Source organism: Lontra canadensis, unplaced genomic scaffold (assembly GCF_010015895.1).
Source record: "Lontra canadensis isolate GAN:19392208 unplaced genomic scaffold, GSC_riverotter_1.0 scaffold63, whole genome shotgun sequence".
Classification (NCBI taxonomy): Eukaryota; Metazoa; Chordata; class Mammalia; order Carnivora; family Mustelidae; genus Lontra; species Lontra canadensis.
In genome coordinates, this window is record NW_022631057.1 from 7,858,964 (window position 1) to 7,879,317 (window position 20,354).

At 52.3% G+C, this 20,354-nt stretch overlaps 1 protein-coding gene across 1 annotated transcript in view; it reads right to left on the reverse strand.

Annotated features, from left to right (window-relative positions):
• Window positions 1-20,354, reverse strand: part of CACNA1S (calcium voltage-gated channel subunit alpha1 S) — a 67,664-nt gene that overhangs the window by 39,985 nt on the left and 7,325 nt on the right. Inside the window, 7 exon segments of the mRNA XM_032878228.1 lie at window positions 1,491-1,572; window positions 2,008-2,153; window positions 4,205-4,308; window positions 5,680-5,885; window positions 8,508-8,660; window positions 8,840-8,982; window positions 10,659-10,798. Of these exon segments, the coding sequence (XP_032734119.1) occupies window positions 1,491-1,572; window positions 2,008-2,153; window positions 4,205-4,308; window positions 5,680-5,885; window positions 8,508-8,660; window positions 8,840-8,982; window positions 10,659-10,798 (974 nt within the window).

A 20,354-nucleotide genomic window follows, 5' to 3' on the forward strand; every position in this document is an offset into this window, starting at 1 on the left:
TTAAAGCACACGGGGTGGGGGGTGCATTTTTTTCATTAGAAAAACAATTGTGTAATGGATTAGTCATATCTGGTGTTGGTGAGGGTGTGTGGAAAGGGCACTGCCACGATCATTGCAACATTTTTTGGAGAACAATTTGGCAGCATTGACCAAGGTTTAAAAATATATATGCTTTGATCCAGAAATTCCATTTCTAGGAATCTGCCTGGTGGAAATGTTCGTACTTATGCAGGACTGTTCCTACAGCGCTGTTGGCATTGCCAAAACCAGCAAAGATTAATATTCTGTGGTATATTCATCCTGTGGACTAACAGGCTACATGCTGTACGATTCCAAATATGTGACATTCTGGAAAAAGCAAAACTACAGAAACGATAACAACATCATGTGGGGGGAGGAGGGATGAGAATGCGGAGCACAGAGCATTTTTAGGGCAGCGAAAATACTCTGAATGATATTAGAATGATGAATCCATGTCATTACACATTTGCCCAAACCCACAGAGGGGACAGCACGCAGAGGGAGCCCCAACGTACACCACGGCTTTCTGGTGGGGGATGTTGATTAATGGGCAGTGCCTGTGTGCTGGCGGGGGATATGAGAAATCTCTGTACCTTCTGTTCCATTCTGCCATGAACCTAAAACTGCTCTAAAAAAATTAAAGTCTTAAAAAAAAAAAAAGACACGTGCGTATGTATAAAGTTGCCCTAAACAAATATTTTTTAAGTTAAAAATATGTTACTTGATAGTATGTATATCTTCTTCATCAAGTGTTTGCTAGGACCTCCTGTATGCTGGGCACTGTTCTAGGCTCTGTAGCGAGGGTAGTTAGCATAAGGAACCCTGCATGTAAAAAGCCAAGCCAAACAAAAAAACCTGGTGTGTGTGTGTGTGTGTGTGTGTGTGTGTGTGTGTGTGTAAGAGAGAGAAAAGCATAGCAAAGATCTTGAAGGGATATGCATCTGTTACCATGGTTACCTCTTTGAAGGGCAGTGGGGACCATCATCTTTTCTTTGATGTATTTCTCTGTTTGATCTTCCAAACTCACAAGTGGGTATGAATTTAGAAGAGGAAGCAGCCAACTAAACAAACACACCTTCCTCTTGAGACAAAGACATTTGAATCTGGAGTCTCCCCTCGTCTCCAGACTACTGGGGTGGCCAGCGTCCTTCCTGAACACCTCTCTGTGCTACCTCTTTGCAGCACACAACTTCCCTTTTCCTGAGCAGAGCTTTCTAGGACTAATTGTCCCACCAACGCCACTCTGACCACAGGGTAGCAGCCAAATTCTCCCTTGCCCCCTGGCAGGCTCCCACTTTATTCCCAATGTAGTATATAATTCGGTCATCTGCTGAGTGGCCTCTGGTTGCCCTAAAGGATGGCAAATGTGACTCTAAGGTCCAGTAAATGGGGACCAGTAAATGGGTTCTAACTCCCTATCTCTGGGAGTTCTGAGGCTGGGAAGACTCTGGGGAGAAGAGGATACTCACACGAACTGAATGATTTTGTTCAAGCCCTCGATTTCATACAAGCTCTCTGTGTCAGAGCCTCCTTCATCCAAAGACAGCTTCCCTGGGAACAAGAAAGAAAGAGTGGACCAGGCTTCTGGGCCCCTCTGCACTAGACAGGCCTGGAAAGGGGGCCATTGACTGGAGACATCTGTGACAATGGGCCCTAGGCAGGCCTGGATCCCTGTGTGTTTGGGACCCAAGAAAGAGCCCACGCCGGGGCAGGGGGTGGTTATGGACAGGTAGCATGGTGCTTTGTACTCTAGGAAGAGCCCCGGGCACACCCGGATGCCATCATTTCCAGGTGTAAGGCTTTAGGCAAGTCACTCGCCCTTTAAGGGCCTGAGTTCTCTTACCTGCAGCATGGCAACGTTATACCGCTCCGTGGGCCTCCCAGGCTTTCAGGACATTCTCTGACTCAGTGCTCCCAGTGGGCACTGACTGCGTGAGGCAGCTTAGGGGTGGGGAGGGCATGCTGACCATGCCTTTGGGCCCAAACCTTCTCTCAAGTCCTCAACGTCCATGACCTCGCCCTGCGTGATCCAGCTCATGTAGCCTCGCAGGTCCTCCTCCAGCTGCTGTTTCTCCCGGAGCTTTTGGAAGGTTCCCCTGGACTTGGCCTTCTCCCGCTCCTTGGTGAATTCCCTAAAGTGGAATAGGGGAGACGGGGGAGGGAGGAGAAAAGGGAAAGGGGGTGGTGGAGGACTGAGCATCCCAAGGACAGAGAGAGCACATTCTGTGGCTGGGTGTGTCCCCGCCTTCTGGTCCAGGGGGTCACCTGGGGTCCAGGTGTCCTTCCAGGTGGTGGAGGGGCAGCCACTCTCCCACCCCCTCACCATCCCCCGCCCAACCAGGCAGCCTGCCTTTCTCATTGCTTTCTGCTCCTCCCATCTGATATTTGATCGTATCTCATCTTGGGGTTTCCTTGGATATTAAGGGTTAACGACATGACAGCCCATTGCCCTCACAGAATCAGCCACGGAACTTCATATTCTCCGGCTGTCCAACCTTGAAGCTACCTGAGAAGTGTAGCTGGGCTTATAGACCCAAACCCTGGAGGGAATTCTCCTGAGTCTAGAAGAAACCATGTGGCACCACTAGAAGGAAGGCACCTGAGGGCCAGTGAGCAGTCTTCCGACCAGCAGAGGCAGCCCTCGGCCTCTAAGCAGGGTCGGGGGAGGGGGAGACTGGAGCATGGTGCTGGGCTTGTGACGTGAGCACCTCAGCCCTCAGCACCGGCCCCCAGGGAATGGGCACAGGCAGGGGCTCTGGACCTTTCCATGCTGTGGATCCTTGGGTAGTTCCACAAAACGTATGGGTCCCTCCTCAGAATAATGTTGTGAAATACACAACATAAAACACTCTTACTGCAAAGGAATTGATTATATTAAAATACAGTTACTGAACTATAAGGAAATCGTGATAAAATACCACATATGTTTCTTTATTAACTCATTAACTAGGTCTGGTTGCCAACTTAACAACCATTACAGTTTCAAAGTAGTAGGGAGTGGAAGCACTCTTTGCAACATTTGTAATGGGACATGTGGTTTCTACTGGGACAAGTCAGAGTCACTGCTAGTAACACTACTGTGGTGTGTGGTCTCCAAGCCTGATAAAAGGAAACACTGAACTTCAATTAGAGTTAATAAAAAGCAAAGACAAGTTTTTCTTATTCAAGTTCTTGGAACCCCCTGAATTCTGCCTACACAATGCCTGGGGGGAAGCTTCTGGGGGTGGAGTGATGGCAGTGGGGAAGTGGACGCGCGGTCACTTCCAGACTGTCCACTGTGGCTGGCAGGCGGGAGGCAGGGAGCCCTCACAGAGAGAACCTCTCTCATTAATAATGACTGTCAGGGGCGCCTGGGTGGCTCAGTGGGTTAAGCCGCTGCCTTCGGCTCGGGTCATGATCTCAGGGTCCTGGGATTGAGTCCCGCGTCGGGCTCTCTGCTCACCAGGGAGCCTGCTCCCTCCTCTCTCTCCGCCTGCCTCTCTGTCTACTTGTGATCTCTCTGTCAAATAAATAAATAAAATCTTAAAAAAATAATGACTGTCAGTACTTCGTGCTCATTATGTGCTCAATTCTAAGTGCTTTGTATGTATTAGTTCATTTTCTCCTCCCAACAACCCTATGAGATTATTCCCATTGGAAGGATGTGGACCCTGAGGCACAGAGAGGTTAGGTAATTAGCTAAAGGTCACAGAGCCCTCAAGCGGTAGTGTAAGGATTTAAGTTCCAGGGCCCGGCGCCTCACCAGAAGGCTACACCGACCCGTGATGCTAAAGCATCAGCTGCCTCCAGGGGCAGGAGGCCGGGGTCTCAGGGGCTTCACTCAGATGGAGTGGGGGTGCAGAGGGACCAAGGAAGAAAGGATGGGAGAAGGCTGGAGGAGAAGGAAAAAATTAAAAATTAAGGGGCTCCTACCTTTATCTTCAATATCCACCTTGCTAACCTGGGAGCAGGCTCTTGGCAACAGGGATAAGTGGAGGTTCTAACCCACATCTCCCTGCCCTGGTCCTCCTCCTCCTCTCACTCCTCTTCCTTCTCTACCCCCTACTCTCTTTGTCCCTCTGGCTCTTTTCCTTCTTCTCTCCCCTCCTCCCCCCACCCTGCTGCCCCTTCTCCCTCCCGCCTTCCCTCCCTCTTCTCCTCTCCCATCTCCCCTCTCCTCCCAACTGCCTGGGAGCTTCCTTACCCGCTCAGGACACCCAGCACCAGGTTGAGAATGAAAAAGGATCCCAGCAGAATGAGGGTGACAAAATAGATCCAGGGCCACTCGTTCCCGATGGCATCATTGACCTGGTCCAGACAGAGGTGTGAGTCCCATTCACACCTGAGGACTCATATCCTGACCTGATGACTCATGTCCCCTTCTAGACTCAGGATTCTCAGTCTCCACCTGACCCTGGGGGAGAAGGAGAGAGGCCATCTGGGCCCAGATGGCAAAGTCCTAGGGCCTGGAGTTAGAAGGGCTTCTCAAAAGGAGCCTTGCTGATTGTCCACTTGGCCCAGACACGATTCACCCATTTCTCCCTCCAGCCATCCACGTCCCTGGCTCAGCTCCCTCATACACTCTCCCCCGAGGTGGTTTCTTGACAGCTAAGACTTTTCAAAGTAGAAGAAGCACAAAGAATCCTTGGACTGAGCGTGGCCAGCTCGTTCATGAACAAGTTGTGTGACCCTAGACAGGTCACCTAACATCTCTGAGCATTATCCCATCTGTCCACGGGGATGATGCTATGTGCTTGCCCCTCACAGACTTGTAGCAGGGGTGAAATAACACATGTGACAGGCCTTTGAAATGTTTGATAATTTGCTCCCATAATATGAGCTTACAAGAACTATTCGTACTAATCCTTTCTATTTGCAAAGCATCTGACAGTTTGACAACCTTTGCCTCCACAGGCAGTGTCACGTGTGGTTAAGAGTTCTGGGATCAGAGCCAGATGGATGAGTTCAATTCTTGGATCTACTGCTCGCTAGCTCCATAACTGCTGGCAAGTTACTGAACCTCTCTGAGCCTCAGTTTATTCATCTGTAAAGTGGGAACAATGCCTTCCGTGGTGGGAGGATTAAATAAGAAATGCAAACTAGCTCCGATAACACCAAACAAATAATATACTCCAACAAGGAAACTAATGTAGCATTGACCATGTTGCTGGCACTGTTACAATTCAGCTAATCTGCCTAGTAACCTGTAACTACCCTATGATGTAGTGGTATTTTTATTTTATAGGCAAGGAAAGTGATACCTAGTGATATTTATATCAGAAAGCAGTCTTGCTCTGGGGCAAAACAGACTCAAAGGGCCCTTCATCCCTTAGGAAATCTGAGATTCGAGGTCATCAGGAATGAGCCACCCACGGGCAGTTTTCAGGAAAAGTTAGAAAAGTTGAGACAGAACCCCTGGATTCCGGGTTTCCTCTCCTCACCCACCTCTTAGGTCCCGCACAGACAGGTTGTACCTTGGGAACTGCCCAGAGGATACTGGGACACAGACACTTGGGGACAAGAAGGGGGACATGCACCCTATGTAGGTTTCCCAGGGAGGGGTGAGAAGGAGCAGCGGACATTAGAGTCAGACCAACAGCGCCACGCCCCCATCCCCGGCCGTCCCTAGAATCTGGGGATGAAGGTAGGGGGCTCTGCAGCCACGGGGGCCAGACCCACCCAGTAGAGAACGTCGGTCCAGCCCTCCATGGTGATGCACTGGTACACGGTGAGCATGGAGAAGCCAAAGTTATCGAAGTGGGTGATGCCGTGGTTGGGCCCTGGCCAGCCACCCCGACACTCACTGCCATTGATGGTGCATGGGCGCCCCGATCCCGTCCTGGCGCAAGGTGAGGGCTTCTCGTTCTCCACCGTGGCCACAATATCTGCAGAAGGCAGTGCAGGCATCAGATTGGAAGTGTGGGTGGACAAGAATGGGAGAAGAGTCATCTGCGATTACTGAGGACTAGGTCTAGAGCTCACTCAGCCGGAAATGCAAAGGAGTGCTCCCCGGGAGCACACGGAGCTGGAGGAAGAGGACTGCTGGGGCCCCGGCCTGAGGTGGGTGTCTACAGGCAGCTGCAGTGGTATCTTGTGCCCTCCGGCCTCATTAGAGGGTCGTCTTCAAGGATTAGTTTCCTATGAAGTACCACTTGTGTAGCAAGGGTAACGTGAACATCATGTCTGCCCACAAAACTTTAAAAAAGGAGGCAGCATGTGGCTGGGGTGGAGGTGTGAGGGTGGGGCCACCCGTGTTCTGACTTGAGTTCTTTCTGGGAGCCACATGGAGATGTCCCAGTGGGACTGAGATGAGCTGCCCTGAGACATGAAGTTATAGGGGCAGGGGTCTGCTCCTAGCAGACATTCCCAACAGGCTGCAGTCCCCTCTGTGTCCCTGGATGGTGCTCATATTGTCTCTAAAATCCTTCAGTTTCGATGACATCCTGGGTCCCCTTTTATCTTAGGATGTTTTTGTCTCCTTTTGTGTTCAGAGATTCGATGAGCTCATCAGAGCTGGAATGCCCTACCTCACCCATATTTACCAGGTTGGCTCAGTCTTCTAGAGATGGGAGAGGAAAACATTGATGAATTCTGAGCTCTGAGTGGGTCCCTGACCCCTCAAGTCAGGTAGCTCCCATCCCAGAAAGGTTTTGGAGCACCATTGGCCAGCACTGGTCAAGAATGCATGAGGACACCAGGTGAGACCTCCGAGTCTCAGATTTGAAGGTTGTGATAAAGTCTCCTTCTCGGGGCACCTGGGTGGCTCAGTGGGTTAAAACCTCTGCCTTCAGCTCAGGTCATGATCCCAGGGTCCTGGGATCGAGCCCCGCATTGGGCTCTCTGCTCAGCTGGGAGCCTGCTTCCTCCTCTCTCTGCCTGCCTTTCTGCCTACTTGTGATCTCTGTCTGTCAAATAAATAAAATCTTAAAAAAAAAAAAGTCTCCTTCGCTCTGTTTGGATAAGGTTCATTATAGGACTTAGATTGTTACAGGAACAGGAAGGGGCTGAGCTGGGAGAGAACTAGGAATGGAACCACCAAAAGCTCTATCAGAGCTCACTGCCTTGTCTTGGATTTGGACCTCGGGCTGCCTGTCCCCTTGTCAGCGGGTCTGGGGAAGTGAGGAGTGTCCTGCGACACTGTGGATCTTGGCAATCTTGTCCATCCTGGGTTATTCTGGTGAGTTCAAGTCTGGGCTTTTGGTGGGAGGAATTGTCCTAATAGAAGTCACTTCTTTCTTGTGCCATGTTCAGTTCCTGTAGACCCCAGTAGAAGTTAGGCTCCTAACCGAGACAGACTGACACCACCGGCGGGCAGCACTGAGTCTTGGAGTGGGGGACCCACACCCTTTCAGGGCACCCACCTGGCCAAAATAATTTTTTTTTTAATTTTTAAAGAAAGATTTTATGTATTTATTTGATGGAGAGAGAGCACAAGCAGGGGGAGCTGCAGGCAAAAGGAGAAGCAGACGCCTCACTGAACAGGGAGCCAGACATCAGGCTCAACCCCAGGACCCTGGAATCATGACCTGAGTTGAAGGCAAACACTTAACCGACTGAGCCACCCAGGTGCCCCTGGTCAAAATTATTTTTATAAGAATGCCAAGACATTATTTCATCTCCCAGTCTTTCAACGAATGCAGAGTGGAGTTTTCTAGAGCCTACATGACGTGTGATTTCACAACAGACAGAACACAGAAGCAGCTGTGTGAATCTAGAAGATTCTATCAAGCCAAGTCATTAAAGAGATTTGGACAAAATGTAAGGCAGTACCTTTCTTTAAGTATTCTTGGTTTGGAAAAATATAGTTATTTTTCATACGATATCTATGTTCCTAAGTAACGGGCTTATCACTGTTCTTTTAAAATGAATTCATAAATTAATATTATGACATTTTCCTCAATTTTCCTATCTATGGATATCAATGAATATCAGAGACTAAAGTTCATATCAACAAAGGCTCTTTGGGGTCCCTAATAATTTTTAAGAGTGCAAGGAGTCCTGGGACAAACAGTTTGAGAATGGCTGCTTTGGAAGGCTTGGCTCAAGTTCATTTGAGCCTCAAGGTATGTTCTCTCTGATAACCCTACAAATGACCCTTTGGCTCTTGGGTGTTTTCTTGGGATCCCCGTTAGACACCAATCTGTGGGGCCCTGCTTGGAGGGGCTTCTCAGATCAAAGCAAAAACAAGGGCTGCAAAGAAAAGTACAAATAGAAATTCAGGCTTGTCCCAAGTCCGTATCTCAGTCCACAGCTGGCCCAGAAAGCCCAAAGATACCACGCTGGTCTGGGCTGGGCATGCTGCAGATTAAACCGTGGCCCAGTCCTTGGTCCACTTCCCTTGATCATTGACCTTGGCAGACCTGTCCTTGTCCAAGAGAAACCCATTCCTCAGGATAACAGATGTGGGAAGCAATGACCTAGTTGCGGGGTCCTTCACGGCTGAGGTGGCTGTCCCTTTTGAGTTGCCCTAGGGCCACTCCCTCCTCCCCATGGCCCTGCGAGCTCACCTGTCCCAATGAAGTAGCAGGTCTTATGCATCTTGCCTTTGAAGAGCTCCAGCCCGATGATGGCATAGATGATGACCATGAAGAGGACGAGCAGGGCGATGTGGAACAGGGGCAGCATGGCCTTGAAGATGGAGTTGAGGACCACCTGCAGGCCTGCAGAGGGGGAGCAGGGAGGAGGAAAGGAGAGTCATCTCCTCTCTTTGGCTCCTGGCCCTCCCTCTCTCTATATCCTGGGAAGCCTCGGGGACAGCAAGGTGGGAGGGGGGCCCAGGGCTGGGCAAGGGAATGGACTGGGAGAGGAGGAAGGGCATCTGAGGGGCACTGGCACCCACTCGGCACCCCAGACACCAGCCGGAGGGGTCTGAGCACGCGGAAGGCTCTCAGGGCCTTGACGTCCAGACCAGCCCCTTTGCTGCTCATCGGGGCTGTGTTGCTTTGGATGACGTTAACCTGTTCCAGAATCACAGTGAAAACCCTAGAGTGGAGAAGAGGGAGAGAAGAGGGTCAGATAAGCCCCTGTTCTGTGGGTCTGGGACCCCGTGTCCCATCTGTGCTCAGGGGACACTGTGGAAAAGCCTAGCGGGGAGTGATAACTCTCATCTACCATGAATTCAGATTTGGTGATGCCTGCCTGGAAAATTTCATTAGAAAAGATTCTGAGGCCAAGTTCAGACTCAGGGAAAAGAATACTAGATCCCGCTGAGATGCCTGGGTGCCGAAGGGAGTTGAAGTCCACGTGCCACGGGCACACACAGTCCCCGGCTGGGGAGCTAAGTGTACCCCATGCAGCGGTGCCCTCAGTGGGGACCCAGAGCAGAAAGCCGGAAGCTAGGTCTCTCCGTGAGGGTTCCTCGTGCTGTGCTTTCCGACAATGCCCTTTTATTTTCTTCCCTGCTCATCTGCTCCTCCTCTCAATTTACTCCAAGTCCTGTTATTGTTTGAAGGCCATCTCCAACCCTTCTTTATGAATCCTTCCTTTGACGACCGAACCCCTGGGACACTCTCCTGTGTCAGTACAATGAGGCACTGTGTGGTAGTGTCTTCCGACACTCCATTATTCTGTATACATTGGTCTTGGCCTCCCACCAAGGCAGCTCATTAAGAGCGGAGGCTGATTCACAGACTTCTGTTTTCCCCAGGGTGCCGAAGGGCAGTGTTGTGGTTGAATAGCAAACTCTGGAGCCAAGATCGCCTGGTTTGAGTCTTGGCACTGCCGCTGGCTGGCTCTGTGACCGAGGGCTGGTTGCTTGACCTCTCTGAGCCTTAGCCTCCTTAAATGGGAAAACTGAGATGGTTGAAGATCCTCAATGAGATGTTACATGTAAAACACATAGTAAGTGCTTGGTAAATGCTCCTGTTATAATGGTGGTTATTATGTTATGGACTGAACTGTGTGCCCCTCACATTCATATGTCGAAGCCCTGACCCTCAGTCCCTCCGAATGTGGCTGTATTTGGAGACGAGGCCTTTTTAAAGACTGAAGTGAGGCTGTGAGGGTCGACGCCAAGCCTGTCGGACTGGTGTCGTTGGAAGAAGAGGGGATTTGGAGGCGCGAAGAAGCCCCGGGGGGAGCGTGCGCACAGAGGAAAGACCACGGGCTCATGGGGAGGAGGGGCCACCCACCGTCCCAGGCTGCAGCCAAACCTGGTAACACCTTCATCTCTGGACCTCCAGGCTCCAGAGCCGGGGGAAGACAAATACTGTTGTTAGAGGCTCCCTGTTGGTGGGACTTTGTTACGGCAACCCTAGCCGACAAATACAGGTTCCTAAATGTCCATCTTTGTGAACCCAGATAGCAGGTGCTTAGTACAGGACCATGGAAGACATGAATAGATGACAAAGGTTGAGAAATTTATAAACGTCCAGAAATTGCTGGCTGCTGAAACCACGTCCATCATTTCCAACTGTGTGTGATATGAGAACAAAGGAACGTGGAGTGTCTCGCTGGGGAAGGGGTGTATGATCTGGGAGTGCTTTACTCTCCCCCAGCACTGGCTGCATCTGTGCGGGAGCTGGCCCTTCCAGAGGCTGCCCCTGGCACAGTGCTGGGGTTCCATCTTGCTCTGGGAGGCTGGTGGTGGTGGTGGGCACAGTGGTCTCAGAGATCCCCTCTGACTTCCAACCCCTCCACCCCCCACACTGGGGCCTCACCCCAGGAAGACAATGATGAAGTCTAGCACATTCCAGCCACTGCGCAGGTAGGCATCCTGATGGAATAAGAAGCCGTAGGCAATGATCTTCATGGCGGCTTCAATCGAGAAAACAATGAGGAAGAAATACTCCAGTTTCTCCTGTGGAAGCAAACACAGTCACACCACTCTTCTGTGCATCCTGAGTGCACCCTTGAGCCGCCCTGACTTCCCCTCCAGGCAATGTTCCTTTGATGTGCCTGCCTCAGGACATTTGCACTGGCTGTTGCTTCTGCCTGGAATTCCTCTACCCTGATCCCCCACATCACCACCACACACCCCCACATCACCAGCTCCCTCCCTTCCTACAGGCCTTTACTCAAAATTCATCCCTCACCCGGGCCTTGCCTGGACTGACAAGTACAACTTGAGGGATCTCTGACATTTTCTGTTCCTCTGGTCTGTTTTCGTTTGTCTTCTTAGCACTTACTCCTAGCTAAAAATACCACATATATTTTTATCTTGTTCATTTCCTATCTCACCCCCCTTGAACACAAACCCCATAAAGTGTGTGGATTTTTGTTCATTTCTTTCATTATGCCTCTTCCTGGGCCTAGACCCAGATGGATCAATGAATGGTCTGGGCAGCCCTCAAAGGGAAGGCTCCCGGTCGTTTCCGGTTTGGACATCTTTCTTCTGGCACCATCCTGAGGACTGACGATGGGCGCGGTGGCGGAAAAGGGGAGTGTTTGTCAGAACCCCGGATGGCCCTCTCTGGCTGATGTTACCAGGGTCTGACCTTTAACTGATTTGTCTGTGACCTCCCCTGTGTGTCCTCCTGCCCCACACCAGCTGCCTGCAGGCGGCCACGTAACGGGCATGGTGCTTGCACTCAGGGTGAAGGGAATCAGGGCACACTGGGAAAGGAGGAGACCCTGCAGGTAAGAGCCAATGGCTTCAGCTCAGCCCTGCCCTGCAGAAGGCCTTGCTGACCCCTCCAGGTTCTGACCCTGGAGCCCAATCCTCTGATCCTCCCAGTTACCCGATCCTGGGCCCAGTTACCCTTCCCCCTTCTCTGAGCCCAAGAGAGTTATTTCTAAATGACAAGGCAGAGTCCCCTCTGCCAAGACTCTGGGCTGAATTTGCTCTCCTTGCAGCCGTCCAAACCCTGGCTTGGGGACTTCCAAGAGTCCGGCGCCCTACCCCTCCAGGTCTCCCCAAACAAGCCCAGTCTTCTGAGGGGGGTCTGCCCAGCCTGCTGCTGGCAGGACCCAGCACTGCACAACCCCAGGAGGCACATAGAGACAAGCTGGTTGGCCCTCTGGACCTGACCACCAAGGGGGCTCTGCCTCACGCCAAGCCCACTCTTACCCTTAGTCACCAACACCCACCCCAGGAAAGCCTCCCCACCAGGGCCTCTCCATCAGCACACTATGGAGGCACAACTCATACTATGGATTCATAGTTTCTTCATTCTGGATGGAGCCAGGTCAGGAGACAGATCACCCTATTAATAATCTGGAAGATAATTTATTTTTACTTCTGAGTGGCAAGTGTGGGAAGCAAGGGAACAAGTCGCCAAATGTCCCGTTGATATGGATACGGTCCTAGAAACCTCCCAACTTGTCATTCAGAGAATTTTCCTGAGAGCACAATTACCCCTTCTACACAGAGAGGAAAACTGAGACGCATACGGACTGAGCCTACTTTCCTTAACCTCACCCCTAACTTGCCACACCAGTTTGTAATCCCAGAGCTTCCTTTCTCTTCTAGTCTTTTTCTGGAATGCCATTCTACTAACAGGCTTTTTTTGTTCATTTGTTTGTTTGAAGACTTATTTATTTGAGAGAAAGAGAGAGCATGAGCAGGGGGAGGGACAGAGGGAGAGGGAGAGGGAGAAAACCTTCAAGCAGACTCCCACTGAGGAAGGAGCCTGCCATGGGGCTCGATCCCAAGACCCCAAGATCATGACCTGGGCTGAAGCCAAGAATCAGACACTTGAACAACTGAGCCACCCCGGCGCCCCTAACAGGCTTGTTTATAGGAATCGTGCTCAACTCGACATGAGCTGGGGAATCACGGGACATCTCGCTCTGTGAAGAGCCTCAGAGGGCCGTCTGGGCCACTCCCTACTGAGGTGGAGTGGGGGGCAACCACGAAGGGTCTCCTTGGGATGGGCTGGCTCTTTCCTTTCCTGTGTTCCTGTGCTGAGCGGGCTTCCTGGGAGTCAGGTACACCGTGAGGGACAAGAGTAAGGAGGAGTGTGAAGTCAAGTCAGCATTTACGTATTTAAGTGGCTGCAGCCCCAGGGGCAAGATGGTTGAAGTGGGGATGGGGGGAGGGAAAACAGGGCCCAAAATAGTCACAGCACTCACAGGCTGGGCGGCCAGCCACATCCACAGGAGAGCCGCCTGCACCTGCCACTGCCTGTCTGGCCGCCACCAGACCCGAGGACGCTGGCCGAGGGCCCCCAGCCTCACATGGGGTCACTCGGCTTCCACAGGCTGTTACCTCTCCCTGCGGCACCCCTCCGAGCACTGGAACGGGGGCTCCTGGAGCTCTAACGCGCTGCTGTGGGAGCCCTGTGTGTGCACACAACATGGGCGCTCAGTCAGGAGGAGATGGAGGCAGGATATGTCCCTTCTTGAGTTTTGGGACAGTGCTGTCCATGTCACACTGGGTTGCCCCGCAGCCCCGCCAACCGGGGCTCAGTCTTTCACAAGGAATAAGGCACATTCATGCCACAGATATTTATTAAATGCAGGGCTGGAGGCGGCAGGCAAGACCCGGCTCTCTCTCCCTAAGATCAAAGTTACCAGCCTTCCCTAAACCACCCCAGTTCCCTTTACCACCCGCTTAAGAGGCTGCCATCAGCAGGTGGGAGGCCGCGGGGATCCGGCGTGCAGTGTCTCATCTGCTCTGTTCTTTTGGACAACCTCCTAACCTCTTGCATCTCGGCTTCCTCACTTGTAAAACTGAGACCTGCCCACTACCCGGAAGAGTCATGGTGAGGAGTAAAGGGCCTCCTGCAAGGGGTGCCAGCAAATGGCCTCGCACGTTCCAAATGCTCAGTAAATCAAGCCATTCTGATAAGAGAGACAGACCTGGGTGCCCTTGTGCAAGTCTGTTTTCTGCTCGCGCCCTGTTCTCTCGGTTTCCGCAGGGCTGTGGTCTGAGGTCGCATCTGTGGGTGGCTCACCGGGTCTCGGCTCAGTCCTGCCTTGAATCCAACATGCTTAAAGCTGAACTTCCTCCTTCGTCCCTGTCTCAGTCAGTGGCACCCAGCTGCCCAAGCCAGGAGCCCAGGGTCCTTCTGGGCTCTTCCCATCACTTTCCCCTGGACCCCGCCCATCAAGTTCAGACTTTTTAATTCCCTGATGCTCCCGAATCCACCCCTGCTGCCCTCACTGCCACCGTTGTCCCCCGTGCATAGGAATCCAACCACCCGCTGGCCTGCTTTCTCCAATTGCTCCAGACGGCTTACCAGAAAAATCCAAATGCCTTCCCATGGCACCCAAGGCCCACTATGACCCAACTCCTGCTGACACCCCTGACTTCCCCGTAGCCTGCTGGCTCCCCACCAGTCACATGGAATGGCGTTCGGGTCCCCCAGCTCTCCCCAGCTTAGCTCACAGTGGCCCCTCTGCTCAGAACGTACCTGTGGCCTGTCACCCAAGTAAGACCTGTCACCTAAGAAGGTCCTTCTGGCCCTGCACAGGGAGCGGAAGTCCTGGGTGTCCTCACCTTCCCCTCTAATACTGAGAACACCATGTGTGTTCTCAGCTGTGGATTCTCCATGGTTTTTCTGCTGCGTGGATAAGGGAGACATACCTTTCCCCCTCAGGAGTGGTATTTGTGGGGTGCTCAAGGGTCTCCCTGCACTGAAGGCTGCTCAGACTCTCTGGTGGTGGTTAGGGGAGATTTTGTGGCCTGACCCCCGTCCCCACTGGTGTTTCTGATTCCCTGCCCCCACAAGAGTCTTCCCCCGACCCTAGGCCTAGCTGAAAATGTGCTGACCTCAGGGCTTTTGTCCCTGCTGCTCCCTCTGTCTGGAACGTTCTTCCCAGATAACCTCTTGGCTCACGGTCTGCTTTCTTTTGGATCCCAATTCGAATGCCATCTTATCACCGAGGTGCACCTGTCACTCCCTGTTCCCTCGTCCCTCTCCATCTCCTTATTCTCCTTTGTTTTCATCTTTAGTAGTGATCACCACGTAGTGTACCACACAATTCTTTCTTTCTTTCAACTCTTTCCCTTGGCCTGAATATAAGGTCCATGAGAACAAGGCCTTGGCTTTGTCCAGTGCCCTGTCACCCACATCTAGAACAGTATCCCACCGACACGAATCTTTGTGATCAGAGGAAGTGAGCCAGTGTCCTTAGCACACTGCTTCTCCAGGTCCAGACTGGAGAGCGGGGCTGTCCACAAACCGTTGTTACCGCTCTGAGACAAGAGCAGCCACGGAGAATAAGCATTTGGAAATCGTGACAGCAACTAGCCACAAGTTCTCAGCACGTGGGCGGACTACAGGCTCAGTCTGGGCTTGGTGAGTCTCATGGGGTGCGCGTCCCATGAAGTGGGCAGGACCCCCTACCTGTCCACAGTGGACTGTAAATTGGAAGCAACAGACTGGTCTTTCCCCACAAATTGTCTGAGAATCTCTGTTTAGAGCATATTGTGCAGCCTGGCACAGAGCAAGTGCTCAAGTGCTCAAGAAATGTTGTTGAATGAATAATAAAATACAGTCGAAAATCATCATCTCTCCTGCAGGATAATTTAAAGGGAGGTGCTGATACTGCATTTATACTGTGAAATACGGATTATGGGCTTCACCCTGCTAATGGCACAGAGCTTCTAAAACACCTGGAATTTCCTAAGTGATGAGAGTGACAAAAGTGTCTTTTGTTATTTTAATGTGGTAATGGCTTTCAGAGGAACCAACCACGGAATTAGAAGGTTAGAACTTTCAGTCCCATCCTCTTATCCTCCAGGGAGAGGAAAGGGGCTGAAGGTTGACTCCGTCACCAATGGACAATGATTTAACCCATCGTGCCTATGTAATAAAGCCTCCGTGAAAAGCCAAAAGGACAGGGTTCAGAGAGTTTCTGAGTCGGTGAACAGTGGAGATGCAGGGAGTGTGGAACACTCAGAAAGCATGGAAGCTTCGTGCTCTTTTCCCCCATACCCTGAGGCCAAGGTATGCATCTCTTCCATTTGGCTGTTCCTGAGTTACACCCTTCTATAGTGAGCCAGTGATGGAGCCGGTAAAATGTTTCCCTGAGTTCTGTGAGCCACTCTAGCAAAGGAATCAAACCTAAGGGGAGGGTCATAGGAACCTCCCATCCTTAGCCTGTCAGTCAGAAGCAGAGATAACAACCTGAACTTGTTATTGGCTTCTGAAGTTGGGGGTGGTGTCAGTCCGGTAGGGCTGAGCCCTGAACCTGTGAGATCTAGTGTCCTGTCCAGGTAGACAATGTCAGAATTCGTTCCAATTGTCGGACACCCAGCTGGCGTGAGAGCATTGCTTGGTGGTGGGGGGGAAATCCCCCCATACGCCCTGGAACTGGGTGCAGAATCAACACAGGTGTAGCCTCGGGGTCTCTATTCCTAAGAAGGGACACTACACTGCAGGCTCTGAAAGGGGGAGACAGCTCTGATCTCCTGACCCTCCCAACCTCATGGGAGGACCGTGTTTTGGGAGAAGCTTTGGGAGAAGTCTGGCTTTGGGAGAAGAGTGTTGTTATCAGCTTCCTTCAAGAGCCTTCACTGCCACGTGTCCCCTTCAGGGAGTTCTTGTCTCTCCACAAACAGACCTCTAACCGGGGCTTCCAGGGCCACCTCTTGGCCAGAGGTAGGCCTGGTGTATGGCGCTGACCCACAGGCCTTGCCCCTGCTCCTGGGGGCGTTAAAGCTGGACACTCCCGAAGTGCTGGGCTGAAAAAGGCAAGGCTCAGACTGCATTCCCTTCACCCTCCTACTGCCTCTATTTTCCGGCTGCCTTCCAGCCTTAAGGGTCAGTCAGTCCTGCCGTCTGCTACCCGCCCCCCAAGCCTGTACTGGCCTTGAGGGAAGATGGTGGGAGCTGGCTGCTCCCTGTCTGGGACCAGAGAGGCAGCTGTTACCACGTCTTCTTTCTCCTCATCCCCACACCCACACTGCAGCCTGCAGGAAGACTGGACTGGACTCCCGTCTCCCAGGCCCCCAGCAGGCCCCTTTAGGGCTCAGGAAGAACCATAAGAGCCTAGAGCAGGGCTAAGAAAGGAGCCGGCATGGCTCAGTCAACGGGCTCCCTGCGAAGGGGGTTTGCCATCACCGTGCCCTCCCCACCACCTGGGCCTGGGTCTCCTTCCTTACGGTCAACCCCTTGTGATCTGTTAGCGCATAAATCCTCCTGGTGGAAGGGCATTCTTTCATATTTGTTGTTAACTCTTGAAGGCACATTCGCTTTAAGGAGCCAAAGTGAGTTTGGCTGAGGGAGGGGGAACCCAGGGTGCGTGGAGAGGGCTCAGGCTGGCTGGTGGGGGGCTCCATATGGGTATCCCCCCACAGCCCTTCATGCTCGTGGGCCTCACAGCAAGGGCTTGAAGCAGGCTGGCTGGGTACTGCTATTATAAGATACTTTGCTAACATTAATGATTATTTTCCTCCTGATTCATCCCCTTTCTTGCTCCCATAAGCAGACAGCAAGGCTGGGCCTCCTGCCCCAGGAGAGGTTGTGCCAGGGCCCCAGGCTTTCATTTTCTAAAGCCTGAACGCACCATGTGAGAATGGGTTGAAGAAACAGGTCTATCTCACAAGCAAAACAGAGATGACCCCAGGGTTGAGAAGCCTCTGGGGTAGATCGGGTCGGGGGTCTTCTTCCTCATCATGCCCGAAAGATGTAGCAGGGTCTGGGAGGAGGCCTCGGGGCCCCCCAAGAAAGCAGGGTCCCATCTTGCCAAGGATTCCTGCCCCTTCAGCTTTGCATGGAGACAGTGGAGGGCGGCCTGAGGTGGCCAGGGGACTGGAACAATATGGCCTCATGTGGGATCGACAGAGCACCTGGGACCCGGGACCCTTAACACTGCCTGAGACGCAGGGCCTGGCCCAAGCCCAGGGCAGGCAGGCTAACGGAAAGCGGCAAGAATAACCAATGTTGAGGTTCTCCCCATCCAGAGGGACCCAACTCAGAATCAAGAGAACATTGATTTCTAGGAAAAATGATATTTCCTGAGCACCTCAATTCTAGATGATTGTTCAGCCCTGCTACATACACTGTTTTTCCTACTTCCCAGCTGAGGAGAGTGGGGCTTAGAGAGGGAACCGGGGTGCCTGAGGCCAAGAGGGTTTATCCCACCTGCCGTGACTGAGACGAAGAATTTTCTACTAAACCAGGCTGGTGTCCAGTGGCCACACCATTCACGGGGTGACCAAGGTCCTGGCATCTATCTCCATGACCACCTCAGCCTCCAGGTTTGGAAAATGACCCATTCAGGCATGAGGAATGTAGCTATATTTAGCCTGATGGACTTTTACCCAAATAGATGTGATCTGAGTGGGCCTCTCCTGCCATCCTGCTTCCCCTTCCCTTCCCACACAGAACCGCACTCTCCCAGGTCTTGGTAGGTCAGACATGCCAGGGCTTTCTACCCAAGCAAGACCGTGAAGCGGAGAGTAGCAGGAGGCGTCTGCATACTTGTGGTGGTGGTGACAGGTGGGATGAGGGGTGCCCAGGCTGGGAGGGCATGGGAGACCAGTACTGTCTTAGGTGATCATAGTGCTAGCTAGCTAAGATATATTCAGCACCCACTTACGTACCAGGCTTTACTCGAGCCACATATATACATTTAATTCTCACGGAACCGTGTAAGGGAGGTACTCCTACCCTCATCTTACAGAGGAGGAAACTGAAGCACAGAGGAGTTAAGTGATTTCTCTGGGATCACACAGCTATTATGCAATAGAACAATAACATGAACCTAGATGGTTTGCTTCCAGGGTCCCTGGTCTCAGCCAGCAGGCCATGCCGGGGAGGGAGAGAAAAACAGCAAGCCTGGGACGCCTGGAGGGCTTTGTCAGGTCTTGCCCATGTCTGCCATGGCCCCATGGCTGTGGTCTGGGAGTGCTGGTCGGACAGAGAAGGAAAAGAATGAAAACCACACAACCCCTATGTGCCAGGTGGGATGTGACGTCATTGCCCTGATTGATGTAAGAGTTCTGCAAGGGTCGCTATCGTGGTCCCCGTGAGGTGACTGAGGCTCAGAGAGTTCAGGAAGCTGCCAGAAATCCAGGTTGGAGGCAGGTTGTCTGATGAGCAAGCCCCGTGTTCCCCTCCCCTCGGACTCCCCCAAAGTCTGCACAACTTGGACAGGGCGCCCAGGGGTTCTTCCAGGCTTCCATTGTTCACTATACCCCCCTCCCGGTCTGCAGCTGTGCCCTGTGCGAGGGCACAGAGTGGGGGTGGGGAACGCTAAGCCCCCAGAAGGGGAGCTGAGTCCCTGCAGTGAAAGAGGGCAGGCTTCAAGGTGGGGCCGGGAGGCAGCTTTCATTTCACTTTGCCAGACCCTGTACGGTGACCCAGACTCAATCACTGGGGCGCGGCAGGTCCCGCCCCGATCTCCAAAGAAAAGGCCAGAGCTGGGGTCCATCCGAGGCCGGAGGCTCCCCAGATGGTGAGGTGGAGTGGGCTGTGGGCCGCAGGAGTCCGCAGGCACATTCCAGACCCTATAAAAAGACAAGTGCGCTGGATGCCAGAGGCTTAGGCTGCAGCCTTGCGCAGACGACTGCACAGGAACCTGAACCCCAGGAATGTACTGGGGCATGGCCGAGTCCGCTGACATGGGCGGGCTGGCAGGGGTGGGCCCACCGCTCTCTGAGGGCCGGGACTGGGGAAGCCGGGGAGGCAGGGGGCCAGGGACAAGCTGAAAGGCTGAATCCCGCTAGCCTGGCCCTACCCCGGGGACCACCAAGGCCCACCTAACCGGTGTGCCAAAAATCATCCAGAACTTAGAAGTTAGACAAAGGGAGGTCATCATGTCCTTATAAGGTCATGTTGGAGCATTTTATAACAGGCCTGGCCAAGGACTATTTCATCTAGGACAAAGTCTATCAGCCCCGGCCTTATTCACATTGTAAGCCGGAGAATTTTCTGGTGGAAGGACGTCCTCCTAGGCATTGTGGGATGTTAGCAGCATGCCCAACCTCTACCTGCTAGATCCCAGTAGTGTGGGAATAGGCCCCACCAGTTTCCCAGCATTGCCAAATTTCCTTTCCCTCCCCTGCCCTTGAAAACCCCTGAGCTGGGGGAAGGTGTCTGTCCAACTCTCACAGTTCTGTCCTGTAGAGATACAAATGATTTCTGCCTGCTAGAAAACATAACCCCAATGGGTGACTGTTTCTTTGCCCCGTGGGACATCAGGTAGCCTGGTGTCTAACCTGGGAATCTTAGTCCATCATTTCTTTCTCCAATATCATACACTTCTGTTCCTCTAATTCTCTTAGAATCAGCTTTATCCTCCTGTTTGTTCTCTTCCAGGTTGAGTTCATCTTTGAGCTGTGTTCCTTCTTTATTTTAATCAGAGTCATGTTTGCACTGTTTGAAAAGCATACAAAAGGACTGTTTTGAGGATGAAGTGATCTATGCAGCAAAAGCAATCGATTCCCAGTCTGTGCCCGATAATTAGCAACTCTGATCCTTGTTGCTTTTCCACATGAGTGTCCTCAGGCTGCTCAAGGCTGA